The sequence below is a fragment of the Elgaria multicarinata genome, chromosome 12 (genome assembly GCF_023053635.1).
Source record: "Elgaria multicarinata webbii isolate HBS135686 ecotype San Diego chromosome 12, rElgMul1.1.pri, whole genome shotgun sequence".
Taxonomy (NCBI): domain Eukaryota; kingdom Metazoa; phylum Chordata; class Lepidosauria; order Squamata; family Anguidae; genus Elgaria; species Elgaria multicarinata.
The window spans coordinates 26,050,005-26,071,575 of record NC_086182.1 but is presented as its reverse complement, the minus strand read 5'-3'; the positions used below and the strand labels follow the sequence as shown (position 1 = coordinate 26,071,575).

The window sequence follows — 21,571 nt, the reverse complement described above, 5'->3', positions numbered from 1 at the left end:
TCTGTCTTCCTGAAACCTCAGCCCATTATTTCATGTCCTACAATTTTGAATGACAGAGAACATGGCATGCACTTGTTTAGTTTAATGTCCATTCTTCTAGCTACTGTGAACCAAGTCTTCAAGCTGTGTATTCTCAGATGCTGATGGTCATTTCTAAAACAGATGTTAGTTAGGTCTGCCAATGACTATTAATCATGATACCTAAATAGAACCTCCTTGTACCACTGAATACCAGGAAGTATTCAAGTAACCTGGTTTGGGTCCAGGTCACTTGACGGACTGCCTTCTAACCTGCCCACGCTCTGAGATCACCTCTGGAAGCCCTAGTAGTCCTGCCTGTGAGAGCAATTAGGCCACTGGGCACGAGAGACAGCACTTTCTTGATAGTGGACCCCTTCTTGTGGAACTCTTTTCTAATTGATGCCTGCCAGGCCCAGGCCCTAAAGATTTATCTGTTTATCTTGGCTGTAACTGAATTGGGATTTTATTGGATGCCTTTGTGTACATCTACTTTTTATTTCTTAGCTTTGATCTTTTCTTCTTATAGTTGTTTTAATCCTTGTTTTATGGTTTTGAAATTGGCTATACACTGCCTAGGGGAGGGGGTTTACCCTCAAAGGTGGTTGTCTGAAACATCAGGAGGGCACCAGGTTGAAGAAGGCCCTGGTATTGGCTTCCATGGCATGCAGGAGAGGTAAAATGATAGCGTAGGCACAATGGCTAGCAGTCAGCATCTTGATGTGCCCTCCTTATGAACATCAGTAGTTAAGTTTGGAACACTTGCAACCAGGGCCCGCGCTGCCATAGAGGCAGCTCAGGCAGCAGCCTAGAGTGCCAAAGTAAGGGAGCAGTGAACGGCAGCTCTGAGAGGGCAGCTTCTGGGAGTGCCGTTCTGAAGCCGCCTGCCCCCCAACCCCAGAGTCCTGGTTTCAAAGCCAGGAGCAGCTTCCGGCTGGGCACTGGCTTTGAAGCCAGGATGCTGGGGTTGAGGGGCGGGGGGGTGGCTTCAGAACGGCGCGCCTGGAAGCCACTGAGCAGCTTCTGGGTGAGCCATTGCAAAGCCGCCCCCCAACCCCAGAGTCCTGGGTTTGAAGCCAGGAGCGGCTTCCGGCCCGGTGCTGGCTTTGAAGCCAGGACGCTGGGGTTGGGGGGCGGCTTCGGAACGGCGCTCCAGGCTGGAAGTCGCTCACCTGCCTAGGGCGCAAAATAGTCTGGCACCGGCCCTGCTTGCAACAGACTTGTGCTAGCCACTCAGCGCAGAGCTTCATCTCCCATCTCCTTTTTTTTTTTAAAGAGATATTTCTTTCATGATATCCTGCTCTTAAGAACATAAGAACACAAGAAGAGCCCTGATGCTGGATCAGACCGAGGGTCCATCTGGTCCAGCACTCTGTTCACACAGTGGCCAAGCAGCTGTTGACCAGGGACCCACAAAGCAGGACGTAGTGCAAGAGCACCCTCCTACCCATGTTCCCCAGCAACTGGTGCACACAGGCTTACGGCCTCGAATACTGGAGGCAGCCCATAACCATCAGGGCTAGTAGCCCTTGATAGCCTTCTCCTCCAGGATCTCCCAGTAGCAGCCTCCCATCCAAGACTTTGATCAGCCCCATCCATGCTTCGCTCCAAACCATGTGCAGCCACAGATGTCCTTGGACCATTCACTGGGTCCCACTCAGGTCCTCCCCTTTATAAAGCCTCACCTGAATCAGAGCAGGGATCCAGACCACAGGAGCGGTATTTCACTCGAACCCCTTCACAGTACTTCCCTTCATTGGCAGGAGGCGGGTTGTTGCATTCACGCTTCGCCAGCTGGACTCCTCCGCCACAGGTCCGAGAGCACTGGCCATAGGGCGCCCATTTCCCCCAGTTGCCATCCACCTGCCAGAACACACGACATTGAGTAGATGCAAAACCCACATGCCCATTGTCATCTGTGCTTCCTTTCTCCTCTCTTATCCTATTCCAAAAGGGGTTTTAGCCTTGGGTTCCGAAACATGAACTTCATATGTCTCATATGGTTCAAGACATACTATGCTCTCGCTAGCTAACAGGAAAACGGTACACTTGAGCATGCTCAAAATGCTCTTCTCTGTATCCGAAACAGGGGGGAGGTTTGAGGACATTATCTCCAGATCTACGGAAAAGGGGGAGAGGCCCTTAAATGAGCAAGCTGACTAGCAAGTATGTCCATTGTTCATGCAGTGCGTAACCGTGATTCGGACCTGTACTAGAGAGTGAGAGATGCTCACACTTGTAGAATAGGAAACATGGCATGAAACTGAAACAAATTATATCAGTTTGCACGTGTTTTAATCATGACATGTTATTTTATTTCAAAATAAAGATAACTAACTTAAAGTCAACAAAAAGAAGAACAGGTATAATAATCAATCAAGATTACTAAAGATAAAAAGGAGTCCACTAATTATCATTCTTAGTCTTATGGAGCATCTACAGTAAAATGGCCTAAGTAGGAGCTCAAAAACTTATGAATGAGTAAAAATATAATTTATAAAGCATATTGCAGTTTTAAGCATCCATATTATATTTTATGCTGTATTTTATGGTTTTCATTTTTGTGAACCACCCATAAATCTTCAGCTATTGGGTGGTGTAGAAATGAACTAACTAACTAAATAAATAAATAAACTTAGGATTCCTTGTGTGCTGAACTTACTGAGTACATTTATACACAGTCTCCAAAATTGCATCAACCCACTGCTCTTTAGTTCCTTGCTTTGGTGACTTCCAATTACAGATAATACATCACTTTACAGATGTAGGTTCAAAAAGATGAAGAAGCATGTCCTTAGGAGTTACCAGTGGTCTAACATGAGGAAATTCCTGACAGTAATCAGCAATCATGTTCAAAAACTTCTGCACTTTAGAACATGGCCACCAAAAATGACAGTAGGAACCATTCTGATGACACTCCTTCCACCAACATTGAGTATCATTTGGACGTATTAGGGGAAGTCAGTTGCAGGTATTGTAGACATCTATTTTGTTTGTGTCATTTAGAGCTTTTTCATGCAGAAATCTAGACCTCTGCAAGTATTATAACCCTCCCCCTTTCCAAATTCCATCCTCAGCTCAGAGTGATCGTGTACTCACCCGGTACTTACTGATGTTATGCCTCTCGACACAGGTGCCCTTCAAGCAGAACCTTCCTTCTCCACAACTGGTGCCATCAGCCCAAGGGAAGTGGCGAGTCTGGCACATGATATGGCCCCGTGCCTTGCCCGTGCACCACAGCTTGGTGCAGTACTGCATGTACGGACAGGGCTTGGACCCAATGCCGAAGGCCAGTTCGCACTGCTGGTTGAGGTTGTAATTAGTGCCAGGAAGGTCTTCGGGCAATGGGATGGGCTTGCTGGGTTGGTCCAAGAGACAGTCACCTGGAAAGAGAAATGGGAGGAGAGTCAGCAAAATAGGAGTAGACATGAGAGAGTCAGACTCAATAGAAGTGGATGGTTTTCTTGAGAAAGCAGGTAGAGATTCAATATCTGCTGGGATTCCAACCAGATCAAAAGACGTCAAATAAGATATGAAAGACTAGTGAATGTACAGTGAAAGCTACCGACTGAGTTTGAAGCAAAGGTGCAAAAGAGGGAGAACATCCAAAATAGACCTACGAATAGAAGATACGTCAGATAAGAAGGTGAGGTACCAGAACTGGGCAGAATCCCATTGGCCATGGGTGAACAAGTTCTCTTAGACAGAAAGTACAGTCCCTGTCTTTCAATATCATATAATCTCTGAATCAGAAGTTTGGAGTCTTGTTATTGCTGAAGCAGTAGAAGGGATTCAAACAAAACACCAGTTGAGCTAATGTTATGCAAATTGATATGGGACCATTTACTAGAGTGTAAGTCTCTTAGCATAAGATGTACAAAACTAGATGCTGGTGAAGAAAAATGCAGATATAACTCAAATGTTCGTGACTGGGTCCATGCTCCTATGCTCATTTCAAAACACATGGCTGCATATTCCCCACAATTATATTGTACACTGTTCCCTAATTTTAATTTGCATGAAAATTCATGTATCTTTTCATGCCCACTTTCTGAAACATTGACATTGTGATATATATTTTTCGGCGCCAGGTCAAGACTTTTCTCTTCTCCCAGGCAGTTAACAACATACGCTGAGTTTTTAACTGACCCCAGAAGGCAGCCATTGTTTTAAATGGATATTGTTGGTTTTATGCTTTTGATGGTTTAAAAATTTTGTATATTTGTTTTTAATGTTCACTGTTTTTAACCTTTGCAAACCGCCCAGAGAGCTTCGGCTATGGGGCGGTATATAAATGTAATAAATAAATAAATAAATAAATAGGCACCATTTCAAATCTATACATTATTTTCTATGCATTCTTGGCACGTGGACTGCACTGCAAATTTCAGGAAAGTATAGATCTGGATATCTAACCGCGTTCTGGTTTGAGTTTAGGTTCGAGAAGTACAAATTTGGTAAATTCACACTGAAATGCGAACCAAACAAATTTCTTACCCTTCCCTAGATAAGAGCTTCCTTTTCTGTTGCACTTTCAGTAACTGGCCCTGCTAACATGCGTTTTTCATCCCTTCTGTCAATTGCTCGTTTATTGACTTTACTTTTATTGCAGTTTTGGTTTTTAAAGTTATTTTCTCATGTGGATTTTTTAGTGATTTGCAACCTAAGAGTGGATACGACTTTGGAAATGTATACTGAGAGGCGGTATAAAAAGCTCATTAAACCAAACCACATTAAACTGGAAACAGAAAAAACAGCTTCAACACAACAAGCCGGAGTTCAGCTGCCTCACTGTCACACGTTACACAGCTCCTTCTAAAATGGCTATTTCCAAGCACTATTCAGACTTTGAGTTTCTAATGATTTACAGCCCGTTGAGTGCAAACTGTTTAATAAAAGCAGAGGAGTGTGCCAAGTTCAACTGGGTCAGGCAATGTCCCAGCAATGTGTGATGACTCCAACCTTGTAGACAGCTGGTTTTAAGGATCTCTAGCATCTATTGTTGTGTAGGCCTATGTTCTACTGCAGCCTCTCTCTTTATACTCTAAGAGCACATTCACACAGCCACTTCGATAGTACGAAAGCATATTAAGGATGTGCAGAACTTACCAAGTCCTGTCAAAATACTTTTATCCCCCATTCCCACCAAATCGTCAGATTTTTCTCTCAAACAAGAACCTCCCAATTTGCCCCAAACTGTCACTTTAGAGGAAATTCCCTGTTGACTCAAATTCTGGGTCTGGGTCTCAACAGCTTTGAACCAGTTCTAGATACCCAACAGGACATCGAATGCTAGTGAGGAGTGGAGAACGACACTCAGGCCTTAGCTAGACCTACCTGATAATCCAAAATGGAGGAGGGAAGATCTCGCATTGCGATTAACGTGAGATCCCTCCTCCGTTTACACGTGAGGCGTGACGACCTCAGGAAGAGAGACGTTGTGCCCTCCATTGTTTTCATTTTTAAAGAAGCAGCAGCACATGAACGCTCGTGCACTTAAGGTAGGTCTCTCTTTTTTTATTTTACTTCATTTATTTATTTATTTTATTTATTTTATTACATTTATATACCGCCCCCCAGCCGAAGCTCTCTGGGCGGTTTACAACAATTAAAAATAGTAAACATTAAAAGTACACACAAAAAAAATTAAAAACATAAAAACAATATAAAAACAACAACAGTATCCATTTAAAACAACAATTCTGGGGTCCATTAAAAACAAACTTAACGTTATTAAATGCTGCTTAAAATGCCTGGGAGAAGAGAAAGGTCTTGACCTGGCGCCAAAAAGATAACAACGTTGGCGCCAGGCGAGCCTTATCGGGAAGATCATTCCACAGTCGGGGGGCCACCACTGAGAAGGCCCTCTCCCTTGTTGCCATCCTCCGAGCTACCCTCAGAGTAGGCACTCGGAGGAGGACCTTAGATGTTGAGCGCAGTGTGCGGGTAGGTTCATGTCAGGAGAGGCGTTCCATCAGGTATTGTGGTCCCAAGCCATTTCCCCACTCCCCTCACCCTACCCCCGATGGGTGTAGTGCTCCTGGCTCCGCATGAGGAATCACGTGGAGCTGGGTCAAACTGCGGCAACAGGCCACACATTCTGTGGTCTCAGGCTAAGCCCAAAGTGGAGGGCTCTATCCCAGGACAAGGGAGGGATGATCCCTCCCTGATCCAGGGATCCCCTGTGCATCATGTGGATGCACAGGGATGATCCCAGGGTTCGCCCCGTGATAAAGCCCGGTCTAGCTAAGGCCTCAGAGCATGGCTTAACTAGCAACTAGAGATGAGTGAGAATTGAATCCCCAAATTTCTTCATATCTGGGACAGAAAGAACTTGAGATTCATTTTTTTTCTTGTTTTTTTTTTTAAATTGAATGTGTCAGAAACCACAACTGACAGATTCATCCACCCATGCCCAGGGCTTTGGCAGCTACCTCTGTTTGGTTTTGGATCTCTGCATATTCAATCATGTTTGTGGGGCTGAATGATTGCACCTTGTCCTGCTTGTTCATCCCTGGCTGACGGCTGGTTGGCCACTATGTGAACAGAGTGCTGGAACAGATGGACCCTGGGTCTGATCCAGCATGGCACTTCTTACATTCTAATGATGCATGTTTCTGGTGCCTGGCTCCTCCAGCTCTAATTTTCCCATTTATGCCTGCCATTTTGCACACATTGCTCTATTTAGGGTCTCAATTTTGCGCAGATTGCAATCTTCGTCAATACATACAGCTGCAATTTTGCCCAAATTGTTATTTGTGCAAATTAACAATGAAGAAGAAAGATTGCTTCTTTCTGGAAGAAGATCAAGATCCCAACTAATGAAGATTGGTTCCAGAAGGTCTGGGACATGGTTCATATGATAAATCTGACTTCTTTAAGAAAATATTTTAAAAAAACAAGGCTCTGTAAACTAGGGGTGTGCACGGACCCCCCGCTCCACCCTGCGGGCCGATCCAAAAATTTTGGATCGGCCCGCTCCACTCTGCGCCGCTCCGCTCCGCCCATACTCCGCTCCTCTTCGCCGTGGAGCTCCGGCTCCGAATCGGAGCTCCGCAGTGGAGGGGAGTGGTGCCAGGTAAGGCCGGGAGAGGAGGGTGGGGGGGTTACCGGGCCCTGCCACCATCGCCGCCCATGCGGCAACAGCGGCAGAGCCCAGTAAGGGACCAAGGGGGAGGGGGGCCTTACCTGCCTCCGTCCGTGGTCCGTCGCCGTCTTCAATTGAGCCCGCGGTTCAACCAGGAAGTCTGGGCCACAAGTGCAGACGGAGGCAGGTAAGGGAGAGGAGGGGGGGTTACTGGGCCCTGCCGCTGTCACCGCATGGGCGACAGCGACAGCAGCAGGGCCCGGTAAACCCCACTTACCTTTCCGGCGGAGCTCCGGATCGAGGCGAAGGATCCGCCTTCACCTCGATCCTCTTTGCCACGCTCCGCCGGCCCCCAATCCTCTTCGCCTCCGCCTTAAGGGGAGGCGAAGCACCCCGCTCCGCTTCTAATTTGCTGGTCCGATTAGAAGCGGAGCACATCCCTACTGTAAACAATATTATTCAGAACTGCTCTCTTTTTGTAATGTATTGGAATTCTAAATGCATGGATGGTTCGAGTCTTTATGTTCAGTTGGCAATGTTGTAAGCTTCCCTTCTTTTCACCTTTTTCTTGTTATGATTTGAGAAAATAATAATAAAGATGTTTTTTAAAAAACCACACCAAGTTGAGCTAGTTCAAAGATAATTGAGACAGAGTCTGGGGAAGCCAAGCTGGTGAAAACATGCTGAGCTCTACCCCCCAAATGGAATCCTCCAACATCCCAATGTAGAAGTGGAGATGCCTCCTCCTGACTTTTTCCTAGCTTTGCACACTTCAATAGAAAGGAAATTTATTGGGCTACAGAAACACATCCCAAACATCTCCCTTTTCTCGCCTCTCTCTCCCATCCACCTTTCATCTACCTACACCCCATCCCCTGCTCACCGTGTCCACTGTCCAGGAAGTCGGTGATGATGGCAGCGCTGCAAGCCGACCAAGGATTGGTGCGATCAATCTGGATCAGAGTGGGTGACATCATGTGGTTGGTCCTCAACCTACCAAAGACCTCCTCACAGACCTTCACGTTGTCATGGGGCATGTTGAACACGTGGCCTGGAAGGAGAAAGAGGGATGGTTTGAAAATCACAGAGAGCCCTCTGGCAGCCCCTGGGCAATTAAATCCACATGGGGTCGAAGTATTTGAAGCCATTTCATGGACGGAATGGGGTGGGCAAGAGAAATCTGAGCTTTTCAGTCAGGTAGTGAACATTGTATTGAATTTTGGGGGAAGGCATTTCAAATTGGTGACAGCAGACAACAAGCCTGTTCAGACAACATGCTAAGCCATGGTTAGGCCACTAACCCTTTTAAAACAAATGGTTAGTGAGCGTGTTCAAACCATGGTTATGTAGCCACCGTGCTTAGAAATGGTTCACACAACACGCTAAGTTATGATTCACATGACACACTAAGCTGTAACTTTCAGCTCAAAATGCTTAACCACTGTGGCTTAGGGTGTCATCTGAGCAGGGCCTCTGAAAAAAAAAAGCTGTTCTCAGGGTTGCATCTAGGTTAATGTTTGAGCCTGGACTCCATGGTTTTACAGGGGCCTCTTTTAGATGGCCATTTGTATTACTTCATCTGTGAAGCTCACAACTAGCGTTTCCATTGGCTTCCCAGTAACCATGCTGTCTAACTACATCCATATTCTTGAAACATCAGAACAATAATAACATTCAAATTGTCTGTCAAGCCTGACTAATAATAATAATAATAATAATAATAATAATAATAATAGAGGAGGAGGAGGAGGAGGAGGACTTGGCAAAGCCCATCATGTCCATCTAGAAAAACTGCCATAAGTGAGAAAAAGAGTATTATTATTATTATTATTATTATTATTATTATTATTATTATTATTATTTCTTACCTGCCTCTCCCTCTAGATCAAGGTGGGGAACAACATTAAATACAACAATACAATACTTAAAACTGATTAAAAGAGCATATAAAACTGATACAATATTAAAGTAACTATCACAACATCTTAAAATTCTTAGGCTTAAAATTCATCTGGGTAGGCCAGATGAATTTTAAACCAATCTTAGCATGTGCAGTTTTGCATATTAAACACAGTTAAATCCAGGGGAGGCTGGTGGCTGCGATGTCACTGGGTTGGTGAATCCGCTCCGGATTTCAGCCAGAACCCAAAGTGGATTCTAAAGTTCTGGGATGCACCTTGGATCGCTCCTTCAGACCTCTGACTGAAACCTGGAGTGGATTCACCACACTGAAATTGGAGCCACAAGCCTCTGCAACTTCTGAGTCAACATGTATGGTATTCCAAATTCAGTCATCCAGGTTTCCCAGCAAGGTAAATCACCAATGGTTCAGGAGGGAAAGTCCTGGGTTCTGAGTTCCGGGTTCCCTAGTTTGAGACAACGACCCTGGCACCTTACATGGGAGGAAACACTGGGAGCACCCTTGTTCCCCAGGTACAATTTAAGCCCTGGAGGTGGGAGAAGAATTGACTACATGTGTGTACAGAAGGTGCATAAGCTTCACTAAATGGCAGCACAACCAAAGTACAGTCATGGAGGGAAATCCCTATTAAGAGGTGAGTGGGTGGGCGCACTAGCAGGTTTATAAATTTATTTATTTATTTTATTACATTTTTATACCGCCCAATAGTCGAAGCTCTCTGGGCGGTTCACAAAAATTAAAACCATCATAAAACAACCCACAGGTTAAAAGCACAAATACAAAATACAGCATAAAAAGCACAACCAGGATAAAACCACACAGCAAAATTGATATAAGATTAAAATACAGAGTTAAAACAGTAAAATTTAAATGTAAGTTAAAATTAAGTGTTAAAATACTGAGAGAATAAAAAGGTCTTCAGCTGGCGACGAAAGGAGTACAGTGTAGGCTCCAGACGGACCTCTCTGGGGAGCTCATTCCACAACCGGGGTGCCACAGCGGAGAAGGCCCTCCTCCTAGTAGCCACCTGCCTCACTTCCTTTGGCAGGGGCTCACGGAGAAGGGCCCCTGTAAATGATCTTAAGGTCTAGGCAGGTACATATGGGAGGAGGTGTGCCTTCAAATAACCTGGCCCCAAACCATTCTGAATAGTTCTGAATGGTTCTGTCTGAAACCTGGAACAGATTCACTGCCACATTGGCATTGGTGCTACCAGACTCCACTGCCTAAACCATAGCATCATCATGACTACAGGAATAAAATTAAGTTTGTTTCGGCTGCCTTCATGCTCTCATCTCCTTTGGCTCTCTTGGTAGTCATTTGGTGGGCGAGGTGGGGGCATGGTCCAGTCCTAGCTGCATTTCTGTTTTTTTTTCCCTTTTCTCCCCCCCCCCTTTTCTTTCACAAATACTTGTTGCCATCCCGGTGTTCCTATCACACAATGTAGCGTCCTCCCAAGGGCTATATTTTGCAATGGGATGCTGCGCTCCGTGGATCAAGGTAGCAAAAAGTCTTTTACAACCTGCTTGTGTAATTTATTTATTCTTTTATTGATATAATCTGCAGGAGACACCTCTATCACTTAAGGGATCACCAGCTCTGGAAATGGCTGCAGTACAATTGTTGCTTCTTCGCATCCCCTTCCTGGCTCTGCAGACTTCTTCCGTCTCGTGTTCTAATCAGATTGCCCCCAAAGGCAGAAAAAGTTACAACAGATGCAGGTCAGCTCCTGCCAGCAAGAGCTTGTGAAAGCCAGCAGCTCTCTGGCCAAGATTCACACCATCTGCTTTGTGCACGGACACTCATCCTTGCAAAAGACATGAGCAGGAAACTCGAGAAACCGGTGAAGAAGTGGGGGGAGGAAAAATCACTTCCTGATTCATAAACTCTGGCCACTCTGGGAACAAGGTCCTACACCCCTCCCCTCCCCATTTCCCCTATATTTGGGCTCTTTCTGAACATTTGAAAACAGACGGCAGAGACATTGGGAACAGCTGAAAAGCTGCCTGTTAGAAATTATGCCTAAAATAAGTTTCCCCTAAATTTTACATCCGCCAAAACATTCACATTAAAACCAGGCAGAATCTGAGTTTCAACGTCCAGATTTGAATTCCCCAGAAGGCTCCTGAGCCACTGGGAAACTTTGTTAAAATGTAATGTAAGAATATAGGAAGAGCCCTACTGGATCACTGCAAAGGTCCATTCTAGTCCACTATCATGTTTCCACAGTGACCAACCAGATACCTACGGGCAACCCGCAAGCATGACATGGGGGTCAACAGAACCCTTCCACTCTTGGTCCTAGCAACAGATACTGAGTGGGTTACTGTAGGTGAACATGCTGGCAAATCCCATGAAAACAGTGTAAGGAAGAGCAGGGAACAGGAGGAGGAGGAGGAGGAGGAGGAGGAGGAGGAGGAGGAGGAGGAGGAGGAGGAGGATCAGGGAAAAAGAGGAGCAGCAGCAGAACAAGTATAGATCCTACCATGGGAGAAGGGATGGACGGACCATTTCATGCCTCCTCGCCAACTCCCCATCATTTACCCACACCCAGCTGGTGATGTTGGGCGAACCACTGGGCAGACCATGGCCTCTTGAGAGGAGGGTGCAGGCACCCACTCCCTTGGCAAGCCACCATTTTTGGCAGAAATGCTGGCTTGTTCTTGTCCATAAATGTTCCATTTGGGTGATGTACACATTCATGCCTGTAATGTTGTGAACATCGCCCCTCTAAGGCTGCCATTTGCCAAGTCAAGCAAGCACTAGGATCTGTGGACTAGCATTGGGGGTGGGGAGATGAACCAGCGATTTTCCTGAAGTATATATATAGTACTTTCTATCCTTGGTGTTTGCATGTTATTTTGAAGTACTGGTTTCATTTGGATGTGTTATTCTATAGCAGTGTTTTCCAATGTGGTGCTTTCCCCCCGCCCCCAGATGTTCTGGACTACAATTCCCAGGATTCCTGGCCATTGGCTATGCTGGCTGGGAATGATGGGAGTTGAAGTTCCAAACATCTAGAATTCACCAGATTGAGTGAAGCTGCGCTACACTGTAAAACCACCTCTCTCTCTCTCTCTCTCTCTCTCTCTCTCTCTCTCTCTCTCACACACACACACACACACACACACACACACACACACACAATTCCTGGGGTGGGGGGAGCTACCATTTGAACAAACCTTCACTTTCTGTCCACCAGGCCACGCTTGAAAGGTTTCAAACATGTAAAAAGGACAATTTTAAGCTTGGAAGCTCCTGCCCCCAAATCCTTCTTTCAACTGGCTTAATTCACGAACCCAAGCATATGTCGCTGTGTGAAGCATTGCAGTCAAGTTGAAGTTCTGTCTTCGGTGTTTCATCTGGGTCAGCGCATTTGTGCAGCTGAGTCGCCACCATTGAATGGGATGGGCAAATGAGGGGCAAATGCATCCCCCATGAGCCGGCCCACACTAAGCGAGAAAATCCGGTTCCTGGTGATCTCATTTCTTGCCGTGTGGCAGATTTGGAATCAGATGTATGAATGCGCCTCTTCCTGGTATCCGCATAAGAGCGGGGCAATTTGGCTGTAAATGCTGTTGACAATCCAGTGCTAGGCTTCTCCGGATCTAGGTGTGTGTCTAATGCGTCCTGGCCATGACATGTTAGTTCAGGATTTCCAAAGCCTGGGAACTGAAACAACTGTAAAGCTAAAACAGACGAATCTAGCTTGGTCTCACTTGTTTTCCTAACAGCTGTTTCTCAACAGTTCCAGTGAAACTTCCCCGCAGCACTGGGAATAGAGTTAGTTTGTCTCTCTGTGTCTGTCTGTCTCTGTCTCTCTCTTTCTCTCACACACGGTGGAGTTTCCCCAGGAAGCTATTCTGGAAGCTTTGCCATTATCTAAACTTCCTGAATGAAGCATTTGAGGTTATTTTAAACCTCAGGCTTGTCTCCTTCCTAATTACGGATTGAGAAACTTTCCTTGCTTTAAAAAAAATGGATCCAATCCCCACCCCACTGGGAGAAATCTGCTCCCCAGGTGGCAACCGCGGATGCTGGCCCTGCCTCTTTGCTGTGGCTTTGGTTTAAGTGGCCACTTCCTAAGCCACAGGGTGACAGATTGAGACTTTTAGCCAAGATATGGTCTGGCAAACATTTGAAGGAGAACATGCAGAACCAGAAAGTGGCAAAGCGCAGGCAGCGAATGGTGTGATGTTGTAGCAGCATTGCTGGACTGGAAGCCTACAGAGATATTCTGGGGACCCACGTGCTCAGGGCCCCAGTGCAACCCTTCCTCTCTTTCCTACCTCCATATAGATGTGTTCACAGAATCAAAGGTCTGAAAGGCATGTATAGAACTGGCCTATAGAGCTGTAGAACCATAGACGTGGAAGGTATCCATGCCAGCTTCCAGGAGGGGCCACAGATCTGTGGTAGAACAACTGCTTTGCATTCAGAAAGTCCCAGGTTTAATTGCCAGCTTCTCCACAGCTCTTGTTGAGTAAAGAATTGGTTAGAAGTTGATGGGAAGAACCTCTCCCTGGCTAAGATCCAGGAGAGCTGCTGTGAGTAAGAGAAGGCAAGACTAGACTAGATGGACAAATAGTCTGACCTGATTACAAAGCTGCTTCTTATGTCTTGCCCTATGCCAGTGATAGCCAATCTGTGGTCCACGGCCTAATTTCAAAAGCCCTCTGGAAAAAGCCATCTGTCTCTTCCCAGCCAGCTCACTGGGTGGGAAAGAAGGAGGAAGAGAAAAGGGGGGTGGCAGGAGGGAAAGAGAGAAAAGGGGGTGGGAGGAGAAAAATGGGTTCATACTAGTGAATTCCCCTTCGGAAATGTGCATGTGGCATGGGCTGATGAATATTGCAAATGTGGCTCATGCATAATGAATCCCTCCTCTGTGAAATTTGGTGCAGAGGAAATTAAGTGCTATTAAAGCTCGAGCTTTGAACTTTTTTTCAATTTCCAAACTCGCCTGCCTGTTTCCACTGCTCAAGCTTCAGTTTAAAACAAAAATGAGCAAAATCGGTCTGGTAGATCTCAAGTAATGAATGTTATACTACCATATGCTTATTTAGATTCTTATCAGTTTCACTTAAACCAGCTTAAGCATAGTATATGGAAAGGCAGTAAATTAAATGAAATTGACATCACCATTGAACATAGAAAATGACGTTGAAATTGACATTAAAGGAAATTGACATGGGCAGGGACATTGAATGTGCTATCGGGCCATTTCAATCTCTTGGTCAAAGCCATTCCTTACCTAGCTCATGAGCCGTGGTGAAAGCTGAAGGAAGGCCATCATCCTCAATGACTGAGCAGCTGCGTTTGGGGTCGCACATGGTGCCAACGTCTGCCATTCCCAAAGTGTCACACGTGGTAGCACCGCACAAATCCTGCGAAGATGAAAATCATCACCTTATATTTGGAAGGTTCAGCAGGACAGGGAAGCGGGATTCCTTCTCAGTCCCAAAAATGTGACTCCCTAACCCCTTTCAACAAAACAACAGTGCTAGATTCAAGCTATGTAATATAATGCTGAACCGCGATTGAGCCAAACCACTTACAAGACTAGTTCCACATGCTAACAGAAAAGGCCAACTTGTGTGGGGGGGGGAGATGGAAAAAGCCAGCTTTGTGTTGAGAAGGTGCTGGAGTGGAGCCATAGACAGGTGTCAAGGGGATGCCAGGGAACAAGAGTTGTGCCAGGGGTCAGAGCCGGCGAGCCAGGAATTGGAGCCAAAGCGGGTTGAACTGGGAGGTCATGCAAATGAACAAGACAAGAACTAGGAAAAAATATCATTGCCCAGGCAACATCCTCCCAGCCTGATCAGGAAACCGTTAAAATCCTCTTGAACCAAGGACCAGCTTTGGTGGGTGGAGCTAACTCAGTACTTGGGAATACTCCCCTGGCTAAGGAGACGTTCTTTCTCAAAACAGTGGTGTCTCACCACACGAGCATGGAGCTGGGGGTTCCTAGTTCTCCAGACAGAAAGTAAATTAGTCCCAGAAAAGAGGTGGGTGATGATGGTGAAGTTCAGTGTGCTTTTACTCAGGTTCAGTGCAAACAGTGATGTTATAAATTCCAAAGCCCTCTGCTAGGAATGGGGGAGAATTTTGTTTGGTCTGCATTTGCAGTGAACCAGCCTGATTCGCACATTGTGAGTGAAGAGCTGGATTGGAACACAGCCGTCCTTCGGATTGTGCACTTCTCCAAGTTTTGCAACGCAGTTCTCAGCCCAAACGTTGCCTACAGGAATGCGTATCTCAGGGGACGCTGCATACAAACACGCATATAAATGGTGCAAAATTGCATATAAAAACAAATGTGATTTTTTTTTTTTTTGTGTGTGTGTGTGTGTGTGTATCAGTTGTTGTTGCTGTTGTTGTTGTTTTAATTGACATAGTGATGCAGAAACTGAATGATGTGTCCACTCATGTGTCACCAGCAGTATAGAACAGTAGGTTTCGGGGTCAAATCTAGCTCTCCGGGGCTTCCCAGATGGACCATAGGAAGCTGCCTTATACTGAGTCAGACCAGTGGTCCACCTAGCCCAGTATTGTTGACACTGACTGGCAGCAGCTCTCCAGAGTTTCAGGCAGGATTCTTTCCTCACCCTACCTGAAGATACCGGGAATCGAACCTGGGATCTTTTGCATGCAAAGCCTGTGCTTTACCACACTGAGTTATGGCCCCTCTTTCCTCCAACCATGTGTGGTGGTTTCCCAGCCTTTGTGCAATATTTCTCCCACTCTAAAAGGCTGAAATGTTTCCCCTAAGGCTTAGTTACTGGGGCCTTAGCTAGACCTAAGGTTTATCCCGGGGTCGTCCCAGGGTGATCCCTGCCTGCTCCCAGGATATCCTGTGTGTCATTTACATGAACAGGGATGATCCCGGGATAAACCTTAGGTCTAGCTAAGGCCAGGCAGTAAGAGCTTTAAGCTAGAATAGGGTGGTATATATTGGACCTACCCCGTTTTGCCTTCGGCCTCACTTACCACTGGAATGTGACCCCCATAAACTCATCCAAAATGCAATTCAGTCCTTGGGCTGGCATCCTGTTCTACGGGATGGCTTTTAGACTTCACCCACAGGTGATGCCACACATGACACAGAGGCAGCCCTTGATTTGCTTTGAATATGTACCCAAGACAGCCAATCCCAGTTCACCAACTGCACATTTCACATCTCCATTTAAAACATCTTCGGTGTTCATCTAATAATGTGATGGGCATACGGCAAATCTGTTATTCTGGGATTTCACATACTGTACCTGTGAAAGAACTCATAAACGTGGGTCTCTATCAGACTTGACTGCCTTTAGTGGGACTGGTAAAGAAAACGACTTTTCCGTAACATAAGAGCAGGGGAGGATGAGTTGTCAGCCAATGCAGTGTGGAGACAAGAGATGGGACTGGGGGAGCAATTAGAGAACTGGGCTAGGGACAGAAAAAACCACAGTGCTGAAAATAGAAGCAAGGTGTCTTTGCTTTCAAAGGTTGGAGGCTGTTTCTCCAGCTATTTTCATGGGAACGATCTATACAGCGGTGGGTTACCACCACAACGAGCTAAAATCCTGCACTTTTGCTGCTGCAGGACAGCGGTGGCTAATCCTGTTGTCACAGCAAAAGTGTGGGGTTTCTGGCACCAGGCCCACCTCCTGTCCTCTGCCTGGGTGGACGGCGACCAATCATGAGTCACCATTTGCCTGGCCACACCTCCACTGTGACTCTGGAGCAAGGCTAAGATGATGGATACTCCTTACTCACCTTGTTCTGGAGAAGAAGAAAAACAGGGCAAGTCCCAGACTTTTTTTCTTCAGAGTTTCAGGGGAAAGCCCTGCAGTGGCTACGAATCTGTGTCTGCATCATATAACTGCTGCAGCACAGATTTGCAGCCACTGTGGGACTTTGGGCATGTATAGAGAGCCCCATGGTGACACTAATAGAACGTCCAGTCTTTCTCACAGCCAAGAAAGCATGGAAAGTACTAAATGGTGCACGAGTGTGTGCCAGAGTGTGTGTGATGCTCTATAGATTGGCAAAAGTCATTACAAGACGGAAAAAGACCATTACAAAAGGTTTCATCTCCCCAGCTGGAAGTCTCAAGGTTAGCTACTTTCTTACAGTTCTAGTCCTCTCATCTCACAGGCATGAAAGCTCCAGGCCATGACCAGCACAGCTGGAAAAGACAAGAACCTCAGCCTCCAACATCAGAAGTATCACAGGGGATTTTTGCCACATCCTCCTCTTAAGCGATAAGCCCTCTTGCCATTGTCAGGAGCCAGGCCTGACATCATGGCCTGCAGATGTTGCTCGCAGAGGCCGGTACACAAATATGAGCTAGGGCAGTGGCGTTACGTTCACGTCTTGCAAATTGCTTCCATATCCTCTTCTTGCAAAAGCAGCAAGAAGAAAAGCTTCAAGACAGATCCTCAGAGACCCAAAATAACTTCTTTAACAGGAACGCACACTGTCATGTTCCAGGGGCTACACTGCATCGCCTGATGAAGAGTGTGCAATGGTTGTGGAAGAATGTGAAATGCAGCAGTACCACCCTGCCCAAACACACACACACACACACACACACACACACAAGAATCCAACCTCCTGGGTCCAGCCTCTGCCAACTCAAGATGGCTTGGAACCTTAAGCAAAGAGGGAGCAGAAAAGTGTACATTGATGTCCGTAGCACTGAACCTCTTTCAGTCCGAGGGCCAAATACAATTTTGGAGACGTTCTTGCAGGCCATGTTGCAAAATACCAAAAATACCAGCATATTGTAGCTTACAGCTCTTACTGCCAGTAATTAAGCCTTAGGAGAGACACTTCAACCTCTTAGAATGGGGGGAAAACTGCATAAGAGCAAGGAAATCACCGAATGATCAGTGGTTGAAGGGAATGGGGAAGAGGCCTGGGGAAAGGTTATGGCCTTGTAGGGAATCACAGAGGCCCAGAATGTGACCCATGGGGTGGGGGGCATTTGGTCTCTGGATTTCTCCATTCAAAAGTCATGGGTTCTACACCAGTGATTTATGTGGCTTCAACCGTTCCAGATCTGAAGGCAGCAGATCTATCATGCCACCTGGATTACTGACATGGCCCACCAAATATATTTTTCAAAACTATTTGCAATGTTACCATTCTTCTTTTTTCTTTTTTGGAATGGAAAAAAATGGATTTAAAAAAAGAAAAAGAAAAACCAGCAGTAGCTAGTGACCCATAAAAACGGTAGTGCTCCAAAGTGCACCAATCTGATCCACCTAAGATTTCCCCAATTGTTTCCCCCCACCCAAGATCACTCTATCATCCCGTTCATGCTTAAAGCAATCAGACGGATAGAATTCCCTTTTACCTATTATGACTGAGAGCATGCCGGGGGGCAGAAAGGGGGTAATTTAAGGAAGCTCTTATTTATTTAAGGAAGGTATTCAGTATCAGTGGGTAAAAGCTGCTGAACTTAAAAATAAGTTACTACCCATTGCCGTACCTTGCAGTAATTAGGGAAGGGGGGAATTCATGTAGTTTGCATTTTTACTGCAAAACCACCAATTTTTGCACTGTCGACCTCTTGTGTGAACTGAAACCCGGCTACCGTTCTAAATTCTCACTTTTCCAAATTTTGCAATGGAGTTTTCCAATAAAAAATGCATACCAAAATGTGTACATTTCATGAAATAACATCCAAAAATGCATTATATTAGGAAAACCGCTGGCAAAAAAGTGTATATTAGGGGGGGGATTCAAAAATGCATGTATTTTGGAGAAATGTGCACAAAAGCACTTACGAATTGTTATGTGGGCTCTTTTTTTAAAAAAAACTCAGTGTTTGGGAAAAATTGAACTCAAGACTGGAGGAATTCTCAAACCTCAAGACAAATCAAAACTAAGATTCGAAAAATAAGAAACTGAGAGAAACAGAAAGGAATTGATTCATCCATGCCCATATGGCTTTGTTTTGTGGATCCAGGACCTATCAACAATGAGCTTCATGTACCGTCTCCACCCTGGCACCTTCTAGATGCGTTGGACTACAATTCCCATCTGGCTGGGGGATACTGGGAGTTATAGTGTAACACATCTGGAGGGCACCAGATTGGAGAGAAGATGATGATGTTAAAAGATAATGCTGTAAGGACAGCATTTTTTATTTATTCCAGACATCACAGTGAAGGCTAACCTCCACCACTGGGTTTGCATCCTGAGTTATCAAATCCCACTCAGGTCCTTGTGTTCACTTCTCCCTCCCAGAGGCAGATACAGCCGCCTTCTTTCCTGTGGGGGCCATTTCCTTTGAAGTGCGCCCACACAGGAGAGTCAAGGGGGTGAAGAAAGAGACGAAGATAAATGGGCTCCATGGAATTTACACATATGGACATTCTTCATCTTTTGGGAAAGACTGGAGGATCATATTTCACCTCTATCATTTTCAGCCATCACGCCAACAGCCAAAGGAATCCAGTGAAGATGCTTGGGGTATGAGCCAGTGGGAGCTTGCCATGTTGGTCGTAAATATTATAGAAAAAATGTGGACTGCAGGAGTTAGGGACAATTAAAGCAATAAAACCATTATAACTAGTATTTTATTTTACTATTTATTATTGCATTTATATCCTGCCCTTTTCCCTCCAAGGAACCCAAGGTGGCGTACATAATCCTCCTCCTCCTCCTCTCCATTTTATCCTTACAACAACAACCCTGTGAGGTGGGCTGGGCTGAGAGTCTGTGACTGGCCCAAAGTCACCCAGTGGGTTTCCATGGCCGAGTGGGGACTAGATCCCGGATCTTCCGACTCCCAGTCCAACACTTTAGTCACTACACCACACCGGTTCTAGTAGTCATTGGTTGCCTTGCCCTTTATGAATGTGAAGATATGGAGAGGAGATGTAAACAGGTAACAAAAAGCCGGTGTTACCATCTCCAACATCTCTTTCCAAACGTGTACAGGATAAGCACATCCTATGTTGTGCACATTTGCCAGTTGCTTTTGTTCCGTGAAGAATCCCTGTGCTTCCCTTGTACCTTGGCCTCTCTTGTTCACAAGGTTTCCTTTGTACCTGTGTGCATTTGCTTGTGTGTGTATATTGGTGTCTGGTCCACAAAAGCTTGTGCCACAATAACAGCCAGTCCTATGCATGTTTACTCAGAGATAAGTTCCACTACGTTCAAAAAAAGGCTTACTCCCGAGTAGAGATTTACCACTGTTGTAAGATCAGTTTTGTGTTCCGCAGATGGTTAGGTGTCGTATGTTCCATCATCCACTCATTGACAGAATTAGGAGGGTTGGAGGTAACCAGAATTTCATACTATTTGCGCTAATTCGTATTACCTGTAATTCACATGTGTGTGAATGCATATTAGGGCGTTCCTAGACGAGGCCTTAGCGCGCCTTGAAAGCCGGTTTCCCTTCTGTGCTTCCACATGACGCACAGGGGAATCCAGCTACAGGCCGCACTGAAGCCTCCTCTAACGCGCCATAAGCAAAGTCAGGCCGGAGCTGCGGAACGTCTAGAGACTTCCGTGGCTTTTTGAGGCTACTCGCATACTCGCGAGTAGCCGCAAAAAGCCGCGGACTGGCCACAGCGCTGAGCGCTGTGCCCATCGGGCCAGGAGAGAGGATCCCGGGGGAGACGACGGGGGCTGGCACAGGGCGACGACGGAGGAGGGTGGAGGGCGGCATGGGAGACGACGGGGGCTGGCACAGGGCGACGACGGAGGAGGGTGGAGGGTGGCATGGGAGACGACGGGGGCTGGCACAGGGCGACGACAGAGGAGGGTGGAGGGCTGGCACAGGGGGCGAGGGAAAGGCAGCCGGGCACGGCACAGGGGGCGAGGGAAAAGCAGCCGGGCACACGGGGCTGGCACAGGGGCGAGGGGAGGCCACGCATCGGGCACGGGGGGGGAGGATGGGCGAGCGAGGGGGGAGGAGGTCATCAGGCATTGGGAGGGGGGTGATGGGGTGGGCAGGGGGCCTTAATTTTTGTAAAAAAAAACCTTACATTGCCTTCGGCTTCGGGCCGCATGTGGCCCCTTTAACCAAAAAAAAAAAATGGCCGACGCTGCAGGGCTTGCGTCGTCCCTACGCGTCGGCCGTCTAGGAGGCTGGGCAGCGTGCTTTAAAGTTAGCGCGCCGTCGCCCCGCCTCCCTGCCGGCTTATCCCGGCAGGTCTAGCAAAGCCCTTAGTTAATGCACAGTAGAGCAGCTAATATGCATTAGCACCAATCGCCCTCAAAATGACAAATGTTTGTCATGGTCCACGACGCCACAGGATCCACATGACACAGAAAGGAATTGCTCCACTGTGAAATCAGCATGTCAAATCTATAGAAATCCCATCTCATTTGAATCTGTTGTAGATTTCTTTAACATTCCTAGGCCCAGGTAAGCATGCCTAGGACTGCAGCCTAAATCTGTTCACCTTTAAAGTGCGGCAAGACTCCCTCCGTCTATTTTCATATTTGCTGCATCAGAGCGACAGGGCAACCACACCAGAATTTACTTTCTAAAAGTGTATCCAAAATCTCCCTGCGTCTAATTTCCTTTCTCCTTCTGCATT

The 21,571-nt window shown here is 46.3% G+C and overlaps 1 protein-coding gene across 1 annotated transcript in view; it reads right to left on the bottom strand.

Moving 5' to 3' along the window:
- The window catches only part of ADAMTS15 (ADAM metallopeptidase with thrombospondin type 1 motif 15), a 41,180-nt gene that overhangs the window by 4,810 nt on the left and 14,799 nt on the right, over positions 1–21,571 (bottom strand). The window contains exons 2-5 of the mRNA XM_063139509.1: positions 14,278–14,410; positions 7,989–8,156; positions 3,118–3,401; positions 1,704–1,881 (exon numbers count right to left, since the gene is read on the bottom strand). Of these exons, the coding sequence (XP_062995579.1) occupies positions 1,704–1,881; positions 3,118–3,401; positions 7,989–8,156; positions 14,278–14,410 (763 nt within the window). The remainder of the gene's footprint in view (positions 1–1,703; positions 1,882–3,117; positions 3,402–7,988; positions 8,157–14,277; positions 14,411–21,571) is intronic.